Source organism: Psammomys obesus, unplaced genomic scaffold, assembly GCF_907164565.1.
Source record: "Psammomys obesus unplaced genomic scaffold, mPsaObe1.curated_primary_1811, whole genome shotgun sequence".
In the NCBI taxonomy this organism is placed as follows: domain Eukaryota; kingdom Metazoa; phylum Chordata; class Mammalia; order Rodentia; family Muridae; genus Psammomys; species Psammomys obesus.
In genome coordinates this window covers 28,765,945-28,787,374 of record NW_026593286.1, presented here as the reverse complement: position 1 = coordinate 28,787,374, position 21,430 = coordinate 28,765,945, and the positions used below count along the sequence as shown (strand labels likewise).

General features: G+C 42.8%; 1 protein-coding gene and 1 long non-coding RNA gene across 3 annotated transcripts in view; one reads left to right on the top strand and one right to left on the bottom strand.

The window, feature by feature from the left end:
* Positions 1-6,833: 6,833 nt before the first annotated feature.
* Positions 6,834-12,866, bottom strand: LOC129683868 (uncharacterized). Of its 2 annotated transcripts, XR_008721206.1 has the most exons (3): positions 12,620-12,866; positions 9,343-11,256; positions 6,834-7,007 (listed from the first exon to the last, which is right to left on the bottom strand). It is a non-coding gene; the product is annotated as an uncharacterized LOC129683868 (long non-coding RNA). The 2 variants fall into 2 exon arrangements; XR_008721205.1 differs by lacking the exon at positions 6,834-7,007 and having other exon boundaries at positions 8,681-11,256.
* Positions 12,420-21,430, top strand: part of LOC129683867 (partitioning defective 3 homolog B-like) — a 176,508-nt gene continuing 167,497 nt past the window's right edge. The window contains exon 1 of the mRNA XM_055616856.1: positions 12,420-12,571. Coding sequence (XP_055472831.1) covers positions 12,452-12,571 — 120 coding nt within the window. The 5' untranslated portion in view covers positions 12,420-12,451. The remainder of the gene's footprint in view (positions 12,572-21,430) is intronic.

Genomic DNA, 21,430 nt, shown 5'->3' with positions numbered 1-21,430 from the left:
GAAGTGTTTGATTGGTCGAATGGCTTCAGCGGGTTAGAGTACATGGTGTCAGAGTGAGGGCATTGGTGGCAGGAACGGATGAGAGCCCACTTCTCAATCCACAAGCCAGAGGCAGAGAGTACAATGGGAATGACACAATTCTCTTGAAAACCTCCAAGGTCACCCTCTGTGACCCACCTCCTAATCCTGTCTAGATAGTTCCACCAGTGGGGAGCAAGTATTCTCGCTAACGCTGCCACGGCAACAGTGTATAACATACAACAAGCAGTATGAGAATTATACCTATGCTTTGACAAATTGTGGAAATGACAAATAGAATATATAAAGAAACAGCAGTTTTAGGTTGCCATGCTTATGCTAATATCCAAAAGATATTTTGCATGAAAGCTTGGTTACTCTGAAACTTAAAAACCAATCTCAAGAGAATAAGGAAAGGATTTCAAACAAGCCTTAGCCATTCTTAACAGTCTAGTAAAGAACATTAGTGCCTACCTGGTTCACCAGTAATAAAGGGCTTTTTTTTATCTAATGAAAGTCATGTGTATTGAGAGATAAAGCTATCCCAGAAAGCCTCAGGAAACCATTGTTCCTCAGGTAAGCCCAACTGATGGAAACAAATCTAGGATAGGCAAAAACAATAAGAAGAAAAGTTCACTGTCCACACAATTACACGTACTGATGTGTCCTTTCAAGCAAGCCTGTCATCTTAGCTCTTGATTTTTGTCATAATGTATGAACATTAAGGTGCACATAAAAATGTTATGTAAGAAGCCTGGCATAGTGGCACACTCCTTTAATCCCAGCACTCAGAAGGCTGAGGCAGGCGGGTCTCTGTGAGTTCCAGGCCAGCTTGGTCTATAAAGTGAGTTCTAGGACAACCAGGGCAGTTATACAGAGAAACCCTGTCTCGAAAAAACCAAAACCAAACCAACCAATTAAACAAGCAAACAAAACCTTGAAAATGTTATATAAGAACAACACCACAATGGTCATGCCCCTCTTTCTCCAGCCCTAGGAGTTTGTTGGAGCCTCTCCCTCTCTCAATGGGTTTGAGCAGTGAAATGCCCCAGTAGGTGACTGCTCGGAGGGCTCATCCATTCTGCGAGCTCCCTTGCTGTTCTGTTGCTACAAACTGGCTGCATCTCTGTCTATGGCGTATCAGACAGTCATTTCAGTGGCACGCTGCATCCTATCTGTTCTCCATACAACTGCCCATACCTATAAGTAGTTCCTTGATTAAGGTTAAACTCTTAGCAGAGTAAGTAGGCCATCGGATTCACTCTAGAAATCTGACTGTTAAAACGTCAAAGCTAGAAATATCCATTTTAGGTCAGGTCACTTGTAAGAGGTAATCCTGAAACTCAGCCAGCTCTGTACATGCATGTCGATTTAGCTAGGAAAATGTAAAGGACTGTTTCCTCATGATTAAGTTTTCATTTTACCACACAGAGGGGGAGAGAGGAAAAGTATCAGAATAAGAGGTATAGCCTTGAAGAATGAATTCATTGTCTTCGCATCTGAACCATAATTTAAGAAAAGAGTAAAAATGTTGGCTAGATAAGCATATTTTATAGAGTTCCTGCAATTAGTGCCTTGAAGACAAAATTATAGAAGTGTTCATGGCATTCAGCAAAATAGCTATACCAAAAAAGTTTGAGAGTCAAGAAAGAGTTCACTATGATTGCCACTTTTAGTTCTTAACTTTGATGTAAATTATAGTCTTAGAGATAAAATAAGCACCATTCTCATCAGCTATCTTTCATCACTCAAAATGTCCTTTGGATAATTCTCTAAGGGAAGGGCCTGAATAAGTTAAAAACTCTTACTGGTTGTCATATTTCAGAAGGGTTATCATCTCACAGGAAAAAGAAGTATTCCTGAAATTTTTACTGACAGTAGTATAAAAATTTACATGGACTCTTCTCTGGCTGTATTTTGACAATCCCAATCCCATGTGTAACCTTCAGAATAAAATAAAACAAACAAACAAACAAACAAACAAACAAACCCAGCATTGCTTCTCTGGACTCTAGAAACACAAAATTCAGAACATAGTAGTCACTTGATAAATACTTGTTGATAAACTGTTTCCTCTGGGACTACCGTGGTTTGGTGTGTAAAGCTATAGAAAAAGCTACTGTCACCAATAGTCACATGTCTGAGTGACTGGCTTCTCAAATTTCCATAAAAGAGAGTGTATGGATGATGTTGGAGGACTAGGGGCATTACCATCCCGGCCTCTAGACCAGCAGCTCTCAGTCTATAGCTCCTGAGACCTTTGGTGGTAGAATGACTCTTTCACACTGGTTGCATATTACATACCCTGTATATCCGATGTTTATATTATGATTCATAACAGTAGCAAAATTACAGTTCTGAAGTAGCAACTAAATAATGGTTGGGGGTGGCTTCTCTACAAAAATGAGGAAAAGAGTCACAGATTTAGGAAGGTGCAGAACTGCTCTAGATAAAGTTGAGTGAAGAAAGTTTTCTTCCTGATGGGAAGTGATACACAGTATATTTTTCTGCTAAAACAATACAGATGGACCAATGAGTTTGGCAGAGGTTATGGCCCATGTATGCTGTGCTGGGGCTCAACCGCCACCCCATGAGTAAGAAAGGCCAAAAGTTTAAGTTTGCTGTGTTTTAGGCAAACAAACAATCGTTTGCCTCTAAGTGACTTCTTGAAAGTCTTAAGAGACAAGTTGTCTATATAAAACCTACTCATATTCCTTTCCTTACAGCTATGTTTTGGTGCTGTATGTGAGTGCCTGTGTGACAGCATGCATGGAGCGGTCAGAGGACAACTTCTGGGAGTCCATTCCCTCCTCCCCCCCCCCCATGGAGATTCCAGGGATTGAACTCAGGTCATCAGGTTTGGGGGCACTTGTCTTTCCTCATACACCCTAGCTAGCTTCCTGTTCGTATTCTTTTATTTTTGCACTCTGGTGTTGAGAGATCATTGTAAGAAAGTTCTAGCATGTATGTATAGTAACCACGGTACACAGTCTTGAAGAAAAAAGATACTAATTCAATCAAGCTTCCTGCCGGTATTGAAATAATAAAGTACTTACAATTAATGTACATATAAAGTAAAATGAATGGCTTTCTCAAACAATGTTATATGAAGGAATCATAACATTAAACTCATTCTTTCAAAGCTTCCACCATGAATTCACAGATTAATGCATAAAATTATAACATATGAAATAAATGAAATATTATCTGATAGGACTATAGTAGACAATTTCACTATTCAATATTAGTAAGATTTTTTTTGGATTTTCTGCTTATAGTACTATGCAATTATAGCTAAACAAAATGATTAATTTGAATTTGATGACTGAGTGAGAGTAGGAATTTTTTTATTTCTTAAATGATTATGGAAATTAATAGTTAGTTTGGCAATCAAGATAAAGCTTGTAAATGTAGAAGTACTTTCTCACGAGAAAAGCATCAGCTTAGCCTAGACTGATTAAAAAAATAGCACTTTTCTGAATATATCAATTTGAATTGGAAATATTCTATGTGCCCTTCTTATATTAGAAATACTAGTGAGACTTAATATTTGTATGAATTGCTATAGAAGACTGCTGACCTCAGGACAGTTATTATGATTTTTTTTTTCTCAAATATTCCCCTGCTGTTTTCACTGCTAACAGGCAGGCAATTTAGGAAGCAAGACAATGAGACTCTACTCTTCTTTTCTCCCTCCCTTCCTCCCTTCTTCACTTCCTACCTCCTTCTCTCCTTCCTGTTTATTCTTCCTTTCCTCTCCTCCTGCTTGGCCTTGAAGAGAGAGGCAGCCTCCGGCTGTAGTTCCCTCTATTTTCATTTCTATGTCCCCTCTACCTGTCAGATCTTTCGCCATCAGTATAATTAATTCTTCATATTCAGACCCCTCTGTTTGAGATAAGGGATGTTTCTCACTTTGTTTGGTTCTGAATCCTAAAGACTCTTCCCTACTTCTTTACGGAATCACAGAAAGAATGGGCAGGCTGCAATGCCACAGTCTGCTAGTTTGGGTAAACTTGTATAAAGGTGAAGAGCAACTTACAAATACACATATAATTCACTTAAATTTAGGCTTGCATGCATTTCTTTAAATTCCATGTTGTTGTTTTTTTAATTTTTATCAACTGTTACTCACATTCTAATCAGTGCATTTTAATATGTAGCTGTCAAAAATAAGCAATGTTAAGCCAAGTTTTCTGTACATTACTCCTCTGCTCAAGCAGATACAAGATTTCTTTTTGGTGTATGAGATCCAGACTCCTGGATCTGGTTCCCATAGCCCTTCCTCTGTCATTTTCCTCTTCCAGTATCTTCCTAACCTTATGATCTGTGCTGTGTTCCAACGCAGACTATCTGTTCCTATCAAACTGTCTTGTTTTCTATTCTTAACATTCAATTTCCTGTTCTCTGCCACCAGTCTTCTCTAGGCCAGGACCACCCTTTCCTGTCTTATCTTTGACATTGAGGATACCTACTGCAGAATAAGAATTCTAACTTGTTAGTCACAAACATCATCACCTACACATATGTAACTCTGACTTTCTCTAAGAGTCCAGTTCAAGCACTGTTTATTGCCTCTTCATTTTAAACTGGCTTGAATAATCTCTTATCTTTGATAAGACAAACTCTAAATATATGGTCCCTACACCAAACATACATTCTTCAGGCTCCCCTTCAAGCCATAGTCTTTGTTTCTACAGCTCATTGAAAGCTTTACTTGGTCCTCTTGCAGGTGTCCAATTAATAATGTCATAGCAGAAGTTCTCATGTCCTGCCATCCTCAGATGCCTCTACTTTTCAAAAATGCCTTTAATTAAAGTTCTCTCAACTAGCTGCCTGAATTAGAAAATTGGTGATTTTTCTCCTCCCTTCAAACCTTACTCTCTTCATTTTACTGTAAATTCTGGATGATCTCACAATCCATCCTTCCGTTCATCTATACTACCTTTAGTCTTTGAGTAAGAGCTGCTGTAGGCCATTTTGTCAACCTCATTTCTTGATTCTTTCATCTAGTTCCTTAATGATCCAGTAACCAAAGTCATTTTATTGAATTTTTAAAAATCAGGACTTTAAGGCTTATCTTGGAGATATTTGCTGTTCTTTTTTTCTTGATACTTCCTGCCACCATTCACCTAACTGGGTTTGCTTTTTACCACATTGTTCTCTTCCATGCAGCTTGCTGCTCAGACCTTTCATTATGCTGCATTGCAAGCTGCAAAGGTCTGGTTCATTTGGTTAGTCATTTATTATCTGTCTTCGTCACCAGAGCCAAAGCTTCATAATCACCTTGAGTGTAGTCGATTGCAAGTGTTGAATAAATAGCATTGCATAAAGGAATGAATGGAGATGGAATGGAATGGCTTTGTCTGCTTCCTAAGTTCTCTGCATTCCACCAACCACTAATCTGAGTATGCCATTGACCTGCTGGAAATACTCTCATCGTTTCCCAATTATTATACTAGTCGTTTTAACACCCAGCCAGTCTTTTCAAGAACTGCAATTGTGTCAGGTGCAGAATGTCAAGTTGAAATTGAAACTGTAGGCATAGACAGAAGAATGAGCTCTTTATCAGCATATCCTTCTCATGGTGCTTAAGAACCTGTTGTTTTAACAAGAAAGTCATGAAAGCACTAGACTATGAACCAGACAGTCTGGGCCCAGGGTGAGTTTGGACCTCATCTGTGCACCAGAATACAATGGGTTAGGTAATTTCACTAGCTCTCAATTTCCCCATCTCTAAAATGAGAATGTAGCAAATAAATTCAAGGCTCTTTTTAGCTCTGTTTTGTAGTTCTCAGGTACTAAAGAATTACTGCAGGATTCATTCTTGAGCATCAGATACCATAATGAGTAGACTGTGATGAAGTACAGCACAGCTCTGATTATTAGTTTTGCTGTGAGCCTGGTGCCCTCATTACAGAGTCATTTCTATTTGAGCTTTAGAAATTGTTGAGGAGAGTGGTGATGTATAGAATCTAAATAGCATCTGGGATTTTTTTTTTTTTTTTGTAGAAGACATTTCAAGACTCATGAAAATAAATAGCTGGGCAGGGTGGTGCATTCCAGTAGTCTTCAGTGCTCAGGAACTGGAGGCAGGAGGAGGAGCAGTAGCTCAAGGTCATCCTCAGCCCGGCTAACAAGAGACAGTTTCTCAAGGAGACAAGAGCAAATAAACAGTAAAGAAATGCTGATTCTGAAAGCGAGGTGAAAGGTGGGCTAGGATGATATTTCTTGCCTACTATGTGCTAGATACATTATGAGTGTTGTACATTATACTAAGATTAGCACCACATTTGCCCCAGAGGGGCAGGTTGGTGGACTGAGATCACATTGTGGGTAAATAGCAGAAAGTCTGGAACATAGTTTGACATAGCTCCAGTCTACTAGGTCTGCCTGAATCCCATTTGCACACAGAAGCATCCAAGGGCCCGGTCTCAGCTCCCTCCACCCTCTGCTGATAGCAGGGACACCAGCCTCCTCTATTACCATGTGGAAGAACATAAATGAGCCACAGATGGAGTTCTTCCAGAAAGTGAGCAGAACAGAACTGAGAATTCTTATGGTACCCTTACCTTAGAGAGCATCCCTGACCATTGTAATTGGCCCCACTCTTAGTAGTTTCCTATTGAGAGGCCAGTGGTGGGAGAACCTGGTTTTACCATGAATTGGGCACAGGCCCAGTGGTCAGCACTCATGGTTCCTAAGAAGTTTCACATATCATATGATGAGGAAACATGTATAATAACAAACTCCCAATACAGCATCATCACAGAACTTTTCTTGCCTTCACTTTAATTTAAAGAGGAATCATTCTATGATTCAACAAGTTCTTTTGAAGAAGGTGAGTTAAGGGGAGATCTTAGTGTCTACAGAGTAGAATTTGGTCTAAAGATGGATGGTTGAGCTGCATGGAATGTAGAGTCCTTCCTTCTATTCATGCTTCCCGGAGAGCTTCAGAAACATCCAGTAATGGTGCACTCAACAGACCAATACTAGGTTAATAAAAGTAAAAAGTGAGATTAAATGAGAAAAAAAAGAAAGAATTTTACTAAAAGAAGTAAAGACCAAAATGCTTAACTCTATCAAACATTTATGGAAGAATTTATATCAATTCTTCTCAAATTATTTCAGATCTTTGAAAAGAACAAAATTCTTCCAAATGCATTCTGTAAAGCTAATATTATTTAGATTTGAAACAATTCCTGATAAATATAAGTCCAGGAATCATCAATAAAATACTGCTAACACACACCCAGCAGCACATTTAAAAAGGTTAATTCATTGCAATCAAGTAGGATTCCTTTTAATGTTACAAGGATGGGTCAGTATTTGGAAATAATAAATGGGATAGAGCACATCAACAGAGGGGACAAAAATATTTCAGTAGACATAGAGAAGCATTTGATACAATTCAGCATTCTCCATGATAAAAACTGAACAATCTAAGTATAGAAAGACTATATTCCAGCAGCAACACAAAGCCTCACAGAGTAAGCCTATAGTGAAAGCATATTAAACGGGGAAGCATGAAAACTCTCTAAGACCTAGAACAACACAAGAATGCTCATCTCAGCCACTTACATCCAGCATTACACTAGAAATCCCACTCGGGGCAACCAGGCAAGTGGAACACACGATGGACACCCAAACTGAGAAACTGAGAAGTGTGCTGGTTAGTTTTTGTCAACTTGACACAGGCTAATGTCACCTGGGAAGAGGGAACCTCAACTGAGAAAATGCCTCCATGAGATTGGCTGCTGTCAAGTGTGTGGCAGCATTTTCTTGATTAATGATTGATCTGGAACACCCAGCCCACTGTGCAAGAGGCTCCCCTGGGGGAGATGAAGCCACTTTGCAATATTCTTCCATAGGCTCGGCTTTAGTTCTTGCCACCAGATTCCATCTTGGCTTCTCTCAGTGACAGGCTATACAGTCAAAGATGATTCAAATCCTTTCCTCCCTAAGTTGTTTTTGGCTTATCACTAGGAAAGTAAGTCAAATTGTCACTGTTTACAGACAACCTGATCTTATATGTAGAAAATCTAAGACACCACCAGAAAACTATTAAAAACATTAAATGAACTTAGCAGTGTCTCAGGGCATAAAGTCATCATACAAACATCAGTATCATTTCTATAAACCAGCAGCAGATATTCTAACAAGTCAAGAGAGCAATTCAATTGAAGATTCCTTACATTTCATTTAGTCAGACAGGTGAAAGTTCTTCACAAGAAAACTACTGTGATAGAGAAAGTGAAGAGGACACACACACAAGCATAAAGGCAACCTGTGTTTTTGTGTTAGAAGAATAAACACTGTCAAGATATCCATAATACCTAGAATACACAAAACAGCAGGCTACCAACATAAAAAAGACAAGTTGAGCAATGCAACAGAACGGGGAGCCTAGAAGTAAAACTCAGTCATGTGCGGCCAACGTAGTTTTGACAACAGTGCTCAGATCAGGCTTTGGCAAAGGATAGTGTCCTCAATAAACAGTGCTGGGAAAGCTAGATGTTCAGGCAGAAAGATAAAACTAAATGTGTATTTCTACCCATATCTTAAAAACCAGTTTTAAATGGTTAATGACTTTGTGCTAAAGAACAATAAAACAACTAGCCCCTGCCCCCCCCCAAAAAAAAAATAGAGAACATGCTGCATGATATTGGAACTGGAAGGATTTACTTGAATAAGACCTCAAAAGCACAGGTATGAAGCCGGGCTGGACATGTGGGATTACATATAATTAGAAAGCTCTGGCACAGTAAGCATTAGAGTGAAGACACTACCTACAAAGTGGTAGAACGTGTTAAAACATTCTCTCTCCAGGAGTTAATATACAGCATTTGTGAGGAACTGGAAAAACAAATCATCAAAGGCTCAAACAACCCCCAGACCCCAGTTAAATGGATGGCAGACAGGGTGTGGTGGTACACACTTGTAAGCCCAGCGCTCAAGGAGGCAGAGGCAGGCAGATTGTTGTCAGTTCGAGGCCAGCCTGGTCTACAAAGCGAGTCCAGGACAGCCAAGGCTACACAGAGAAACCTATCTCAGGAAGAAAAAAGAAAAAAAAAGGTTCTCTCAAGAGAAGATATACAGTTAACATGTTTATGAAAGAAACACAACATTAATGCAAATCTAAAGCTTGCTTCAGGAAAAATGGCTACATTACCAACAAAAGATGCTCAAATTGGTGAAGACATGAGGGAGAGAAAACAGTTCATAATATCACAGGGAATGAAAAACGTTGTAGCCATTTTAGAAAACAGTACGGAGATACCTCAGAAAGGAAAAGTGGAATTTCCACACAATCTTATTGGCACCTACCATCCTACTTGGCAAATACTCAAGGGATCCAAGTCTGTAGCTGGAGAGGAAACTGTGCTCCTATGCATCCTACAGCATTATCCATCATGGTCAAGACAGAGCATCTCTGTGATACCGTGTGAAAATGTGTGCCCATTTTCATTGACAATAGCAGTTCTTCCATGACCTCAAAAATAGGGTTACCTCCAATGCAACAGGTTTTCCATGATAAACACTGACTGCTATAACTGATTCCCTGAAAGCCAAAAAGTACCGTTTGCCCTAGTAGAATAAAAAATTGAGATGGATTACTGGTCAACTATAGATTAGCAATTACTATGGTTTAGTCAGTGTACAGCACCACATGGCACCTGACATTTTCGCCCTACCTTTCACAAGGCGAGGCAGTTTAATAACAGTGGCCAGCATGATTGCCTACTAAACTATTGGAAAACAAATGGGAAAATACCGCACCACAGGCAACGTTAATCCATCCAGCAGGCAAAAGCAAGAAAATGGAACCTGGCTCTAGACTCCTTCAGCGTTACTCAATCAAGGCAAATTATTTATTGTCTTCTGCCTGGGAAGTCCCACAGGGCATGAAATATTGATTTAGGTGTTTGCAGGGCATGGCTGACTGTGTTGCTCTTCTTAATACATGATGAATTGTTTCTACGTGTGTTTTGATGAGGCTGAAAAGCAAATTAAACATGGTTATTTAATAAACATGAAATATAAACACTAAACCCTATTCCCAATTATTAATGTCAGGTCACGGAAGTTCACTGGATGGTGCGCAGGCATTGCTCACATCAGAGTCTAGCTGCAGGCTTCCCATTATCTAACACGGGCATAGACTTTGCTGCATTCCCTGAGACCCGATTCTAATTTTCCTGTGAGTGCGATGGGGGTCAGCCTGAGTGTTCTTCATAGCTGACCTGGGGAATCTCAGAACCAGGCAGGTGGAGGCTCTGGGTACCAGAGGCGGTGGTAGAGTAGTCTGCAGAGAAGTTTGTGACGTGAGGAGGAACGCTGTCATGGTTTTAGTGGGAGACGCGTTTGGTAACAGGCTGAAGGAAAGGGAAGCAGGAAGGATGTAGCATGCGCTTGTTTCGTCAGCTGAGAATCTTTGCTCTGTACCTTTCTGTACATCTATACAATCCTACATACTAGAGTGAGGACCGCTCATCAATGACCGGCATCTGTATTTGTTTGATTTTACTACTTCTCGTGGCAGACTGAGCAGAGGAAAGCCTGGGAGCACACTTCACTGTGAATAGAGGCAATATTAGCAATGGAGTTAATAGCTGCAGACAGTCCCTGAAGACACGCTTTGTCTCAGAAGGGTGCTCAACGGATCTTTTGTTTGGTTTTTCCGACAAGAATGAGTCTGTCTTTGGTTTACTTAAACCAGTCCGCTGAATTTGCAACCAAACTGGACTGTCTGTCTACTGTGCATTTTCTTCACGCTGACTCAGTTTACATGACCCTCTTTGCGGCCGTCGAGCTTGTGTAAGGGGCGTACATGGAACACAACCCGACTATATGGAATGTATAGATGCACTTAAATTGATCAGAACCCCCAAGTCCATTAATTCAGGGCTGTGCGTCATCCACAGCATCTCAAGCAACTCAAACTCTGTTTGAGTTGGCACAGGAGCGACTCTGGTAGAAAACGGAGTTCGCGCTGGGGGTCTTATTGGATGCACCGAATGGCTGTGAAAACTGCCAGGACTCACTACGAATTTAGATAGGAAGACCCATGTTCTTCTCATCTTAACTGGGTCCAGGGCCTGCTTAGTCTCTGAATGCCAATCCGTTTTTGTTTCTTTTGCTGTTGTTGTTTTGAATCTTTTAGTGCTGAGGTTCAAATCCATGGCTGCAGGGAAAAGCTCTCCCACAGAACCACGCCCAGAGTGCCAAGCATCATTCCCCCTGCACAAGGAGGGGAGAAAAGTAGTTATCTTCCAGCTCAAAGGAGCCGTTTCAGGTGAGAGTTAAGGATACAGATATTACCAGAGCCCCCCCCCCCCGCCGCCCCATTTCCCATATCTGTCTTCAGTTGTTCAAGGATATGCACCTGCAGCGTCATGACTCAAGGGTGTTCTTTCCCTCATCAACTGGACAAAGGGAGTCTCACCCTTCAAAAGGAAAAGTGTAAACTTTTACACCCTGTCGTATTTGAACTTTGGGTGTGATCTTTGGTGGAACACTTGGCGTCCGCCTCAGTGTCCTTAAAGTTCCCGCCAGCTTAGCTCTCTTGGGTCTCTAGAGATAGCTGCGAAGCTCTGCTTACCTCTCCATACCCGAGAGCTACCACTCTAGACAATTTCAGAAGGCGTGGCGAGAAGCACCTGCTCCGGAGCTTCCCTTGAACCTCCCTCCAACGTTCACTCCAGGGCAGTTTCCCTGCCAGTTTCCTATCTTATTCCAAGGGCGCTTTATGAGATCCGGTTTCAATCCCCCTGGGGTAGCTCCTAGGATCCCATTACAATCCCCGGGGCTACCCGTACGTGCGAGGGAGGGAGAGGACCAAGTGCAGGCAACAGGCTACCCAAGGTCTAGTTACGGAGGGCAAGCCCCGGGTCCCGGGTGCCGCGCCGTGCGGCCCGGGAGCGCCGCGGCCCCTTTAAGAGCCGGGCCCAGGCTGGCCCGCGGGCCAGGGGAGCGCAGAGCGCCGCGCGCGTCGGAGGAGTTGGGAGCCGGCTCAAAAGTTTCCTCCCAACTCCGGCCCCGCGCGCCGCCGCCGCCGCCCACTCCAGCCCGGGGCCTGGGGCCGGCCCTGCCACGGTCGCCGGGGCCACCGCCAGAGGCAGGGCAGGGCAGGGCCGGGCCTGGCCGCGCCCGCAGTTTCACTTTGGCGCGCGGAGCCACCGCCTGCACCGGGCCGACCCGCTGCGTCCCCACGTCCCCGCGCCCGCTTCCCGCCCTTGGCCTCGGGGAGGGCTGCAGGGGAGAGCAGCCGCGGTCCCCGGCCCCGGAGCCACACGCGAGACAGCGCCGTGTCCACCCTTCCCTCCGACACCCCCTCCCCCCGACTGAGGGGCCGAGCCCCCCCCCCCCCCCCCTCCGGGGGGACCAGGCACCTGCTCGGCCCGCCCGGCCCCGCGCCGGGGAACCCAGGGCCAGGATGAAAGTGACAGTGTGCTTCGGCCGGACGGGCATCGTGGTGCCCTGCAAGGACGGCCAGCTGCGCGTCGCCGAGCTCACCCAGCAGGCGCTGCAGCGGTACCTGAAGACCCGGGACCAGGTAAGGGGCGCGACGGGGCTTCCTTAGCAAGGGCCCTAGGCCACGCACCTGCCCGGCGCCCTGGACTAGGTGGCGCTTTTTATGGGGCTCCGATCACCCAGGCGGCTGGTGAGCGCTGCCTGCAGCTGCTGATTTAAGGGACCAGGGTCGCCCTCCCTTGCCACTCAGAGCCTTGAGAGGAATGGCGGCATCCTGCTCGCTTGAGGGGTCCCCTTCTACCATCCCCCGGCCGGCTAAGGCCTACTTCTTTAAGACAGCCCCAGGTGTTTGAGTGGCAGGGCTCTGGAACCTACAGTTTCGGGGACACTGTGATGGAACCTGTGCCGCTCACCTGAAGTGTGATTTCTGACCCACTAAGTCCCGCCCCAGTGAGGCTCAGTGGAGTTAGAAGCGTTGATTGGCTCTAAAGACACCTCCAAAGTTGTAGCTATTGGTGCTTTTTAAGAGTTCTCACTCTAATGGGAGTTCTCCCAGTAACCTGGGCAGGAGGAGGTGGCGGTGCTGCTGGCGCACACTAGCTAGTGCCCAGGGGTGTCTTGAGCCGAAGGCCACAGTTTCAGTGAGCTAAGGGTGGTGCCAGGTCCTGGGTTACTACCGAAATAAGAAGGATGACGCACACTTCTGCAGCTCAAGTCAAGAACAAGTAAAAGTCCGAAGTTAGCCTACGCAGAGAAAGGACTCTAGCCCTCTTGAGAGACTTGTGTCTGGGTGACACAAGTGGCGTCGGCTTTGGCTTTCTTCGCTGGAACGTCTAAATGAACGCCCTGAAAAACACCTTTAGATTTTTTTTTTCTCCAATTCTTACATTGTTTTGCATGCTTCAACTACGTCTCGGCCAGAGGAGCCACAAACTCTTGTTTTGAGAGACAGTAGTTCTCATATCTCTCCACATAACGTTGTAAACTGTAGTCAACAGGTTGGTCCAATCTCGAGATGGAAAAACTGTAACGTTAGTGTCACACATGTTACGCAAAGCACAGATCGCTTTGCGTTTTGTAAGTGTACGGTTTAGAATTGTAAATTGCATGTTTATTTAGCGTGTGTGCGGAGGGTGCGCATGCATTGCTGTGTGTAGGTGGAGGTTAAGAGGGCGGAGGAAGCTAGGCTGGTTCCCTCCTCCTGCCTTGTGAGTGAGGATCAGGATCGACACAGGCCTTCAAGCCTTGGTGGCCAGAGCTCTTACCGACTGAGCCATCTTGCTTCCACTAAGGATTTAGTGTAGAGATGTAAGGAGTAACTGTAATTTCTATGCTTTTCCTAAGAACTAGTGTACAGTAAGAAAGGCTTTTGATGGGCACTGTATTATTATGTTTGAACAGTCAAGAAATGGAGGTCAGAGGCCAGAGAGATGGCTCAGCCACGGAGAGTACAAACTGTTCATGTAAAGGGCCAGAGTTCGATTCCCAGCACCACATCTGGTGGCTCACAACTACCTGTAAACCCAACTCTACATGGAGCCAGCCCCAAAGCGTCTGCATTCATACGTGTGTTTGTGCATGTATGTCCCCTGACACATACTTTAAAACAAACAAACAAACAAACAAACAAACAAGAAATTGGAAGAGAGCAGAATGAAAAGTCTTAATGAATTACATATACTCCCTAAATCTGTTCTCTTTACAATAGAAGCAGGGGAAATATTTTAAGAGCATGTAAAGCAATGTATGAATGTGAATCTAACCCAGTGAAGATTTTGTTTTGCTTTGCTTTTTGCTATTGCTATCATACAATACTGTTTATAGCACACGATTCAGTTAACAATTGAGATTTGACCAAGGAAATTGTTACCTTTGAAATCATATTTCATTGGTTTATGAAGATCAATTAAGTTAGCAGCAACAATGTAATCGGCAGATATTATTAATGTAGATTTCGTGGAAGAATTGTTTACTGAGATAACAAATTTACATTTTAACTCATTGGCAATAATGGCCTCAAGCCCCATTCATTTAGAAATTTACTGTAAGTTTAGAAATCTATTGTACAAAGGTAAGCTACAGGCATGTAAACAACCATTTAAAAAGTAACCAAAGATCTTTAATGGATTGTAGTTGGAGCTTAAAAGGTGTTACAAAGCGAGTGCTACTCTGAACTGGAAGACTAATTTATGCCACAGAACTCAGTGTAATTGCATTGATCAGGTTACTGTTATTGCCAGGCATTACATTTTTCTGTGTTTGCATTTATATATTAGTGAATGTGACATTTAAAGGTCACCCAAAGCTTATGAAATCTCTCTCTCATTTTTGAGTTTTAAAATTTCAATTTATGTGGAAAATGATGTTTTTCCCCTTCCCTAAATATTTCTTTCCTCTCCTTTCATTTTAAGGGATATTATAAGCATATGTCTTTAAAAAAATGTTTTTTTATAAGCGTTAAGTCTTAAGTAATAATTATTGTTCCTAATGTAACTTGAAATGTCAAGAAATACTCTGCAAAATTTCAGGCTTTTATCCATTGTATTAAAAAAAAATAATGGAGGAAGACCAGAAATGTAAAAATTCCGTTTGTACAATTTGTAAGGAATTCACTTTCTATAAGCCAGGAAGAGAGATATAAGGGACTCGATTTTCTGGGTAGCGTTGCTTAAGCCCTGTGCCCAATAATAAGGACAGCTAACGTGTACTATGTTTGCTCCATGCAGGCACTGTGCTCGTAGCTTTCCATATATTACATGACTCCTCCCCCATAACATAAGGGCTAGACTATCCTGTTTTACCAATTGATATGTATGGTATAGAGATTACGAGTAAGTTGTGGAATTGCTCTGTTTCTTGGTCTTCAGCCTCAGCCATTAACCATATAGCCTCCTAGGTCGCCATGTACTCATCTTTTCCAGTTTGTTTCAAAAGACTTTCTTTGTAGGCTGCTCTAACGACACACCAAGGAAGCACTGTTTGGTTTTCTTTTACAGCGGAGGGGACCCAGGGTTTCATGCATGCTAACCATCACCTAGTAGTCACATTCCTCTTCATTGTATCTTTCATGCTACAAGTGCACAGTTAAAGCAAGATCTTTTACACAGCCAGGTGGAGGGGGATGCAAGGAAAAAGAGACTTGGTGGGTGTCTGAATAATCGAGGTTAGAGAGACGCTTTAAGATAGGACAGAAAATGTAGTTTCTAAGGGCTGGTTGGTGAGTGCAGCCCAAGGATGCCCTTCTAGATTTTGTACCCAGCAGTACAGAAGAGGCACCGTCTGCTGAGAATAAGCAAAGAAAGGCTGGAATCTGTGGCATGTTGGAAACAGCTGAGTCAACATAAGTCCAGAAGTAGGTGAGGTGCTGAAGGAACCGGCGGAGCTTTGGGGGAAGGCTTTAATTATGCTCTCAACATTTGGGACTTTGAGTTTCCTGCTTCCTACTGGATGAATTCCACTTCGAAGGTGAATGGATGGAGGGGCCAGAGTTATGGGATCGCTTATCTTTGGATCCTGGTACTCTATCAGTGTCTCGGGCACTAAATCCAATTTCGGGAAGTAGTTAGTAAAGGTGATTGTCTCCTTAAACAGTCAAGGTGTGGATCCCTGAGTAATTAGCTAAATTCATCATCAAAATTACATGTCACAGGTGAATGGACAGTTGAACTGTAACCTGCAGGGCTGTCAATCCTGGCTGAGTATCAGCTCGGAAATTTACATTTCCCATTTCAAACGGTACAGGCACCTGAATCCCTTTTGCCAAGACTTTGATCAGTTGAGTAGGTGTGGAGTTGAGCACAGGCATTATGAAGAGCACCACACCTGACTCCAGTGCCCAGACTAAACCTACCACTCATCTCTTGGTATTTGTGAACTTAACTTGGTTGTTTACTCCTTCAGTGGCAGACACTGTGCTACAGTTGTCTGCAGGTAACTTTTAATTATGGCAAGGCAACTTGCCTTCCATTTCCACCCAGAATAAATTCTTCTCATAGAAGATGCTCAAGTTATTGATCTGCACGTATGTTTGTTCACATACTTGATGAGTTTCATGAGTTGAAGAGGGAAAGACTGTAAGCAAGAGGGGAAGAGTGGTGTGTTTTGAGGAGCCGGAGAGTTGGCATGGTGGGATCTTTTAAAAGTCGATATATAGATCTCACTGCTTATATGAGCAACCTTGTAAGTCAAGGGAACTTGAGCAGGATTTTCAAATTGAATTTTCTTTTTCTGTATATAGACATCTTGAATAATTTGTTCTCCAAGTTAACATTTTCCCAGAGCTAGAAATAGATAAGATTAACTCCATTCTCTGATTAATTGTGGCATCAGGATCTAAGCAAACTTAGACAATAACAAGATCTGTAGTGACGCTGTGTGACCAGCCTGGAGGAACAGCTAGAATTCTTGAATTTCTTCACTTTTCAGCCTTTGATGCCTTTTTGCTTGAATTGAGCTTATGGTTCTTGATACACAGATTAGTCTCAGCCTGAATTTGCAAAGTACTTTTTAATCTGCTGGGTCTGATTTACTTGTGGTTTTTAACTTCTGTTCAGTTTTCTACTTCTCTAATAGGCCAACTAGGTGTTCTTTCTCATCCTCAGAGAGGCAGACTCGTCATTGGGAACACACGTGTCCTAACTTAGTTTGGGTCCTGCCATTGGGCTTGTAATGGATTGCAAACAGAACTTGGGACTTCTCTGTGACAGGTCTTCTTAGGGTTATATTTTCTTACTGTGTAAGAAGAATTTTGAGTTTTCACGTACAACTCCAGATTTCTGTTTCTTTTAGAGAAAATCAACAACACTGGCTTTGCTTTTCTACATGGCATCCACCAGTTAGCAACCAGACACCCTCGCCCCGTTCTCTTTGGAAGGAGTTACTGATGCTCCCATTTCCATGATCACCTAGCCAATAGTAAGGGTCCGTTGTTATTATAAAGCTTAAGTATTTCTGTTTTTATTTTGGTTTATTTAAACATCGTGCTGTATTTTAACTTATTACATATCCACGCGTGTACATGTATGCTTGTGTATGTGCATGGGTGTACACATACCATGGCAGATGTATGTGTGGAAGTCAGAAGACAGCATTCAGGGATTGGTTCTCTTTTTCCATTGTGTAGGTAGGTCCCAGGTATTGAGTTGGCATTAGTGGCAAGCACCAATATTTTGTGAGGCATCTCCCTGTCCCAGTTTTTATTTTCTTATGGGTCACTTAATATGTTGCCGCCATTTGCCTGAGCCACTAGCAGGCACGTGGGTTTTACTCATGGGCCTTCGCTTCCTTAGTCCTCTTTCTTCCCCGTCTTCCTCTATCCCCTAAATATATTTTTCTGTCTCTTCCTCTCTCCCAACACATGTACACACACACACACACACACACGCCCCTTTTGTGTTTAATCTAGAAACTTCCCCATAGGGCTGGTTGACTGGGCCCTGGCCCACCATTTAGTTCACTAGTGCTCATCTAGTCACGCTGTGTGTGAGTGGGAGCCACAACCCCAGCTTGGAACATCCAATGCGGAGCTTGGAGAGCTTAGGCAGTGACATACTGATTCCCTACGGCTTTCTGTGCCGTAGATTCCCTTCGAGGAGGGGCTCGGGCAAATGGTAATGCTGTCAGATTTCTGTGAGACTGTTTTCCAAAGGGGTTGATAGTTAATGTCTCAGAAATCTGTTGGCAATTAGAGCTTCAGGCTTCCCTTGGAAAGTATAGAGCAGGGCAGTCCAGTAGAACTCTTTTGGGAAGGTAGATGTAGAATATTTGTGTCTAATAGGCTCTTTCTAGGGCTGTATGTCTATAAAATTCTTGTGCAACCAAGAAACAGAATTTTAAATGTTGGTCAGCATTCAGTGGCCTCGTGTAGCCTTCCTGAGGGAACAGCTCAGGCTTCATGGTCCTCTGATGTTGTCCCTGTGCTCTGTTTGAAGAACGGAGCTTCTAAAGCTCAGAAGGCAAGCGCCCAAACCTTGCTGTTCTTACAGATGTTGCTGATGAGACTTGTACCATTCGAGAGGACCTTCAGTTATTCTTGGATAATCCAAGGTGGCGGAGATAGTTTAAAATTTAAATCTTCCATTCAGGCACTAAACAAATGCCAGGTTGTTTGAAGAGAAAGTCAAGTACTGCCTCCACTTACCTTTGGTGCAAGAGCCCGGAGATGTGTGCTTTCCACGTCAGGTAACAGGCGACACTGGGGCAGTAAGAAGCAATCGACCAAACATCTGCACCGTTTTCACTGCATCTGATCTTTCTTCTTCCTCTTTCTTTTAGCACACTGGTACTTGCTTTATATTTGTGGTGTGTGTGTGTATGTGTGTGTGTGTGTGTGTGTGTGTGTGTGTGTGTTTAAGCAGGATATGTCCACTTTCTCTTTTTAGATAAGGCCTCTCACTGGACTCTAGGTCTTGGCGATCACACTAAACAGGTTGACCAATGAGCTTCCTGTCTCTGCCCCTTCCGCACTGGTATTATAAACAGACATCACAACACGTACCTTTTTATGTGGGCGCTGGAAATCAAACTCAGATTCCCATGTTGATGTAGCAAGTACTTTACCAGCTGAGATATTACTCCGCCTGCATTTTTTTCCCTATCTTTGTTTGCCATGTCACTACTTCAGCACCCTCTTCACTCTTAAGCTAAGGTGGTCATTTATAATTTTATCCTATTGTGCCATTTTTCTATTCCAGTTTCACTCATGGCTTCCATGTCACTCAGACAGCCTGTAGGGTACCCAGTGACCTGGATATCAATGCAGAAGAAAACCGCTAGCACAGTAGGTGTGAGATTGCTCTTCTCAGAAAGTCTGGCTTGCAAAGCTGTTCTTTAACTTGTACCTAGGCCTTTACGTTTACGGATAGATCCCAGCTATTTCCTACAAAAATGGCGTGTTGGCCAAGATTATGTAAAACACATGACTTGTGCAAAATGTCTAGTTTTTTTTTTTTTTTAAGTGGGGTGTACGTGTGCTGGAATTGTCATATATTAAGCAGAGGCTGTCTTTATGGCAAGCCTTCAAGAAAGCCTTGAGTAATGAGTCATTGGAAGGTAGCACTTCATCAAGGTGTTTTCAGAACTCATTGCTGAAGGCCCATCATCTCCACTGGAGAGTCCTCGCGGCTTGCTCCTAGGCTCCTCCTGACTTCTTACCTATAAACTATTTTCTTTTGCTAACTTTTCTCGGTGTTCTTCACTGACACATCATAGACAGGTGCATGACAACATGTGCAGGCCAAGTCCTCCTTACGGATCATGAAACTCGGATGTGCTGTGGACTCTGGGGACTCTTGGACGTAGCCATCGCTGCTCTCTCTCCTCCGTCCATTTCTCACTCTGCCACAGCGACACCGCTCTCTTAGCGTACTAGCAAGCATTCCAGGTGAACTTCCTCCTCAAGAGCTGCTTCCTCTGAAATATTTTCTCCTGGTTATATCTTTGTTTACTTCTACTTCCACATTCCTTTTATCATACATGATTATTTTCTTCGCCAACCTCTCTCTCTGTCTTTCTGAGTCACACACACACACACACACACACACACACACACACACACACACACACTTTCCCTTTGGAAATGTACAAAATAGCTCAATTTAACCAAATATATTATCCACTTGCAATGGAATATTCAGTTTAATAAGAAGACCTTTGTCTATTTCATTAATTGCTGACCCTCCTATCTCCTAGAACAATGCCGGATATATCGCAAGCAGTTTTAAAATTCTGTTTTAATTTATTGTCTTATCATGTGCCCATTACTATCCACTGCAGTTATTTCCTGCCTTATAACCAATACCCCAAAACTCCAAAACATAATTTGGTAGGTTAAGAATTTGGAGCAAGCACATAACAAAGCTTTGGTGTGATTGTTTTCTGGGTCTTGGATATTCAGGATGGTGTCTTTATTCATGTAGTTAATTTCTTCAGCTAAGTTCAACTGACTAGCTGGCTGCATCTCCTGTCTGGCTATATATGTCTTGGGACTTGGTTCTTGCTACCTCTGAGTTTCTTATATTTTTTTCTATGTAGCTATTCTCAGATATGTTTCTCTATACAAGTTTCTTCTTATGATCTATGTAGCAAAATGGCAACTCAAGGCTACAAAGAAAACCAAAGGAAGAAGCAAGAAGGTATTCATAAAGCCTAGGCCTTCCTTCAGGAGGCATATCCTTACTTCTGTAATCCATTAGTTAATGCAAATCACAGGCCCAGCCTCAAGTCAATAGAGAGAGAACTAATATATTGAAGGATGCTTGGAAGAGTGATGGGGATTCAAAGCAGAGGCAGCAAAGTGGTTGTGGAAGGCCATGGAAGAGGTTTGTTACACAAACTCGCTTGGGCCAGGTTGTGAAAGACTTGGGGGACTGCCTGAGGGAATCGTACTGCTTTCAGTTGTCATCCACATTAGAAATTCAGTCATATTTCACTCAGTCTGATCAGCGTAAACTCTTCCTTTGAACTTAAAGTGGGAAGCTTTGTTTTGAAGGTGGACTTGTAACAACGTAGAATCACCTGGGAAGTTTATCTGAATGAAGGATTATGCAGGTTAGGTTAGCCCTTGGGCATATCCAGGGGGAATTATTTATCTTGATTATGTTAGTTGAGGCGGGAAGGACTGTCCAACTGTGGTGAGGGGTACCATTCCCTGGGCAAGGCATCTAGATTGTGTAATAATAGAGGAAACTGGCTGAGTACAGGCACGCGTGCATGCGTTAATTCATTGCTCTCTGCACTTGATCTTGGATGTAAGTAGTGAGATTAATTGCTTCAAGTTCATACATCTTGACTTCCCCTGCAATGATTGTCTATTACTTGGAACTGGGAGCTAAATAAAACCTTTATCTCTTAAGATGCTTTGTCCTGTATATTTTATCACAGCAACAGGAAATGAAACAGAAAGAGGGACTTTCAGAGATAATTAGATAATGAGTTAAATATC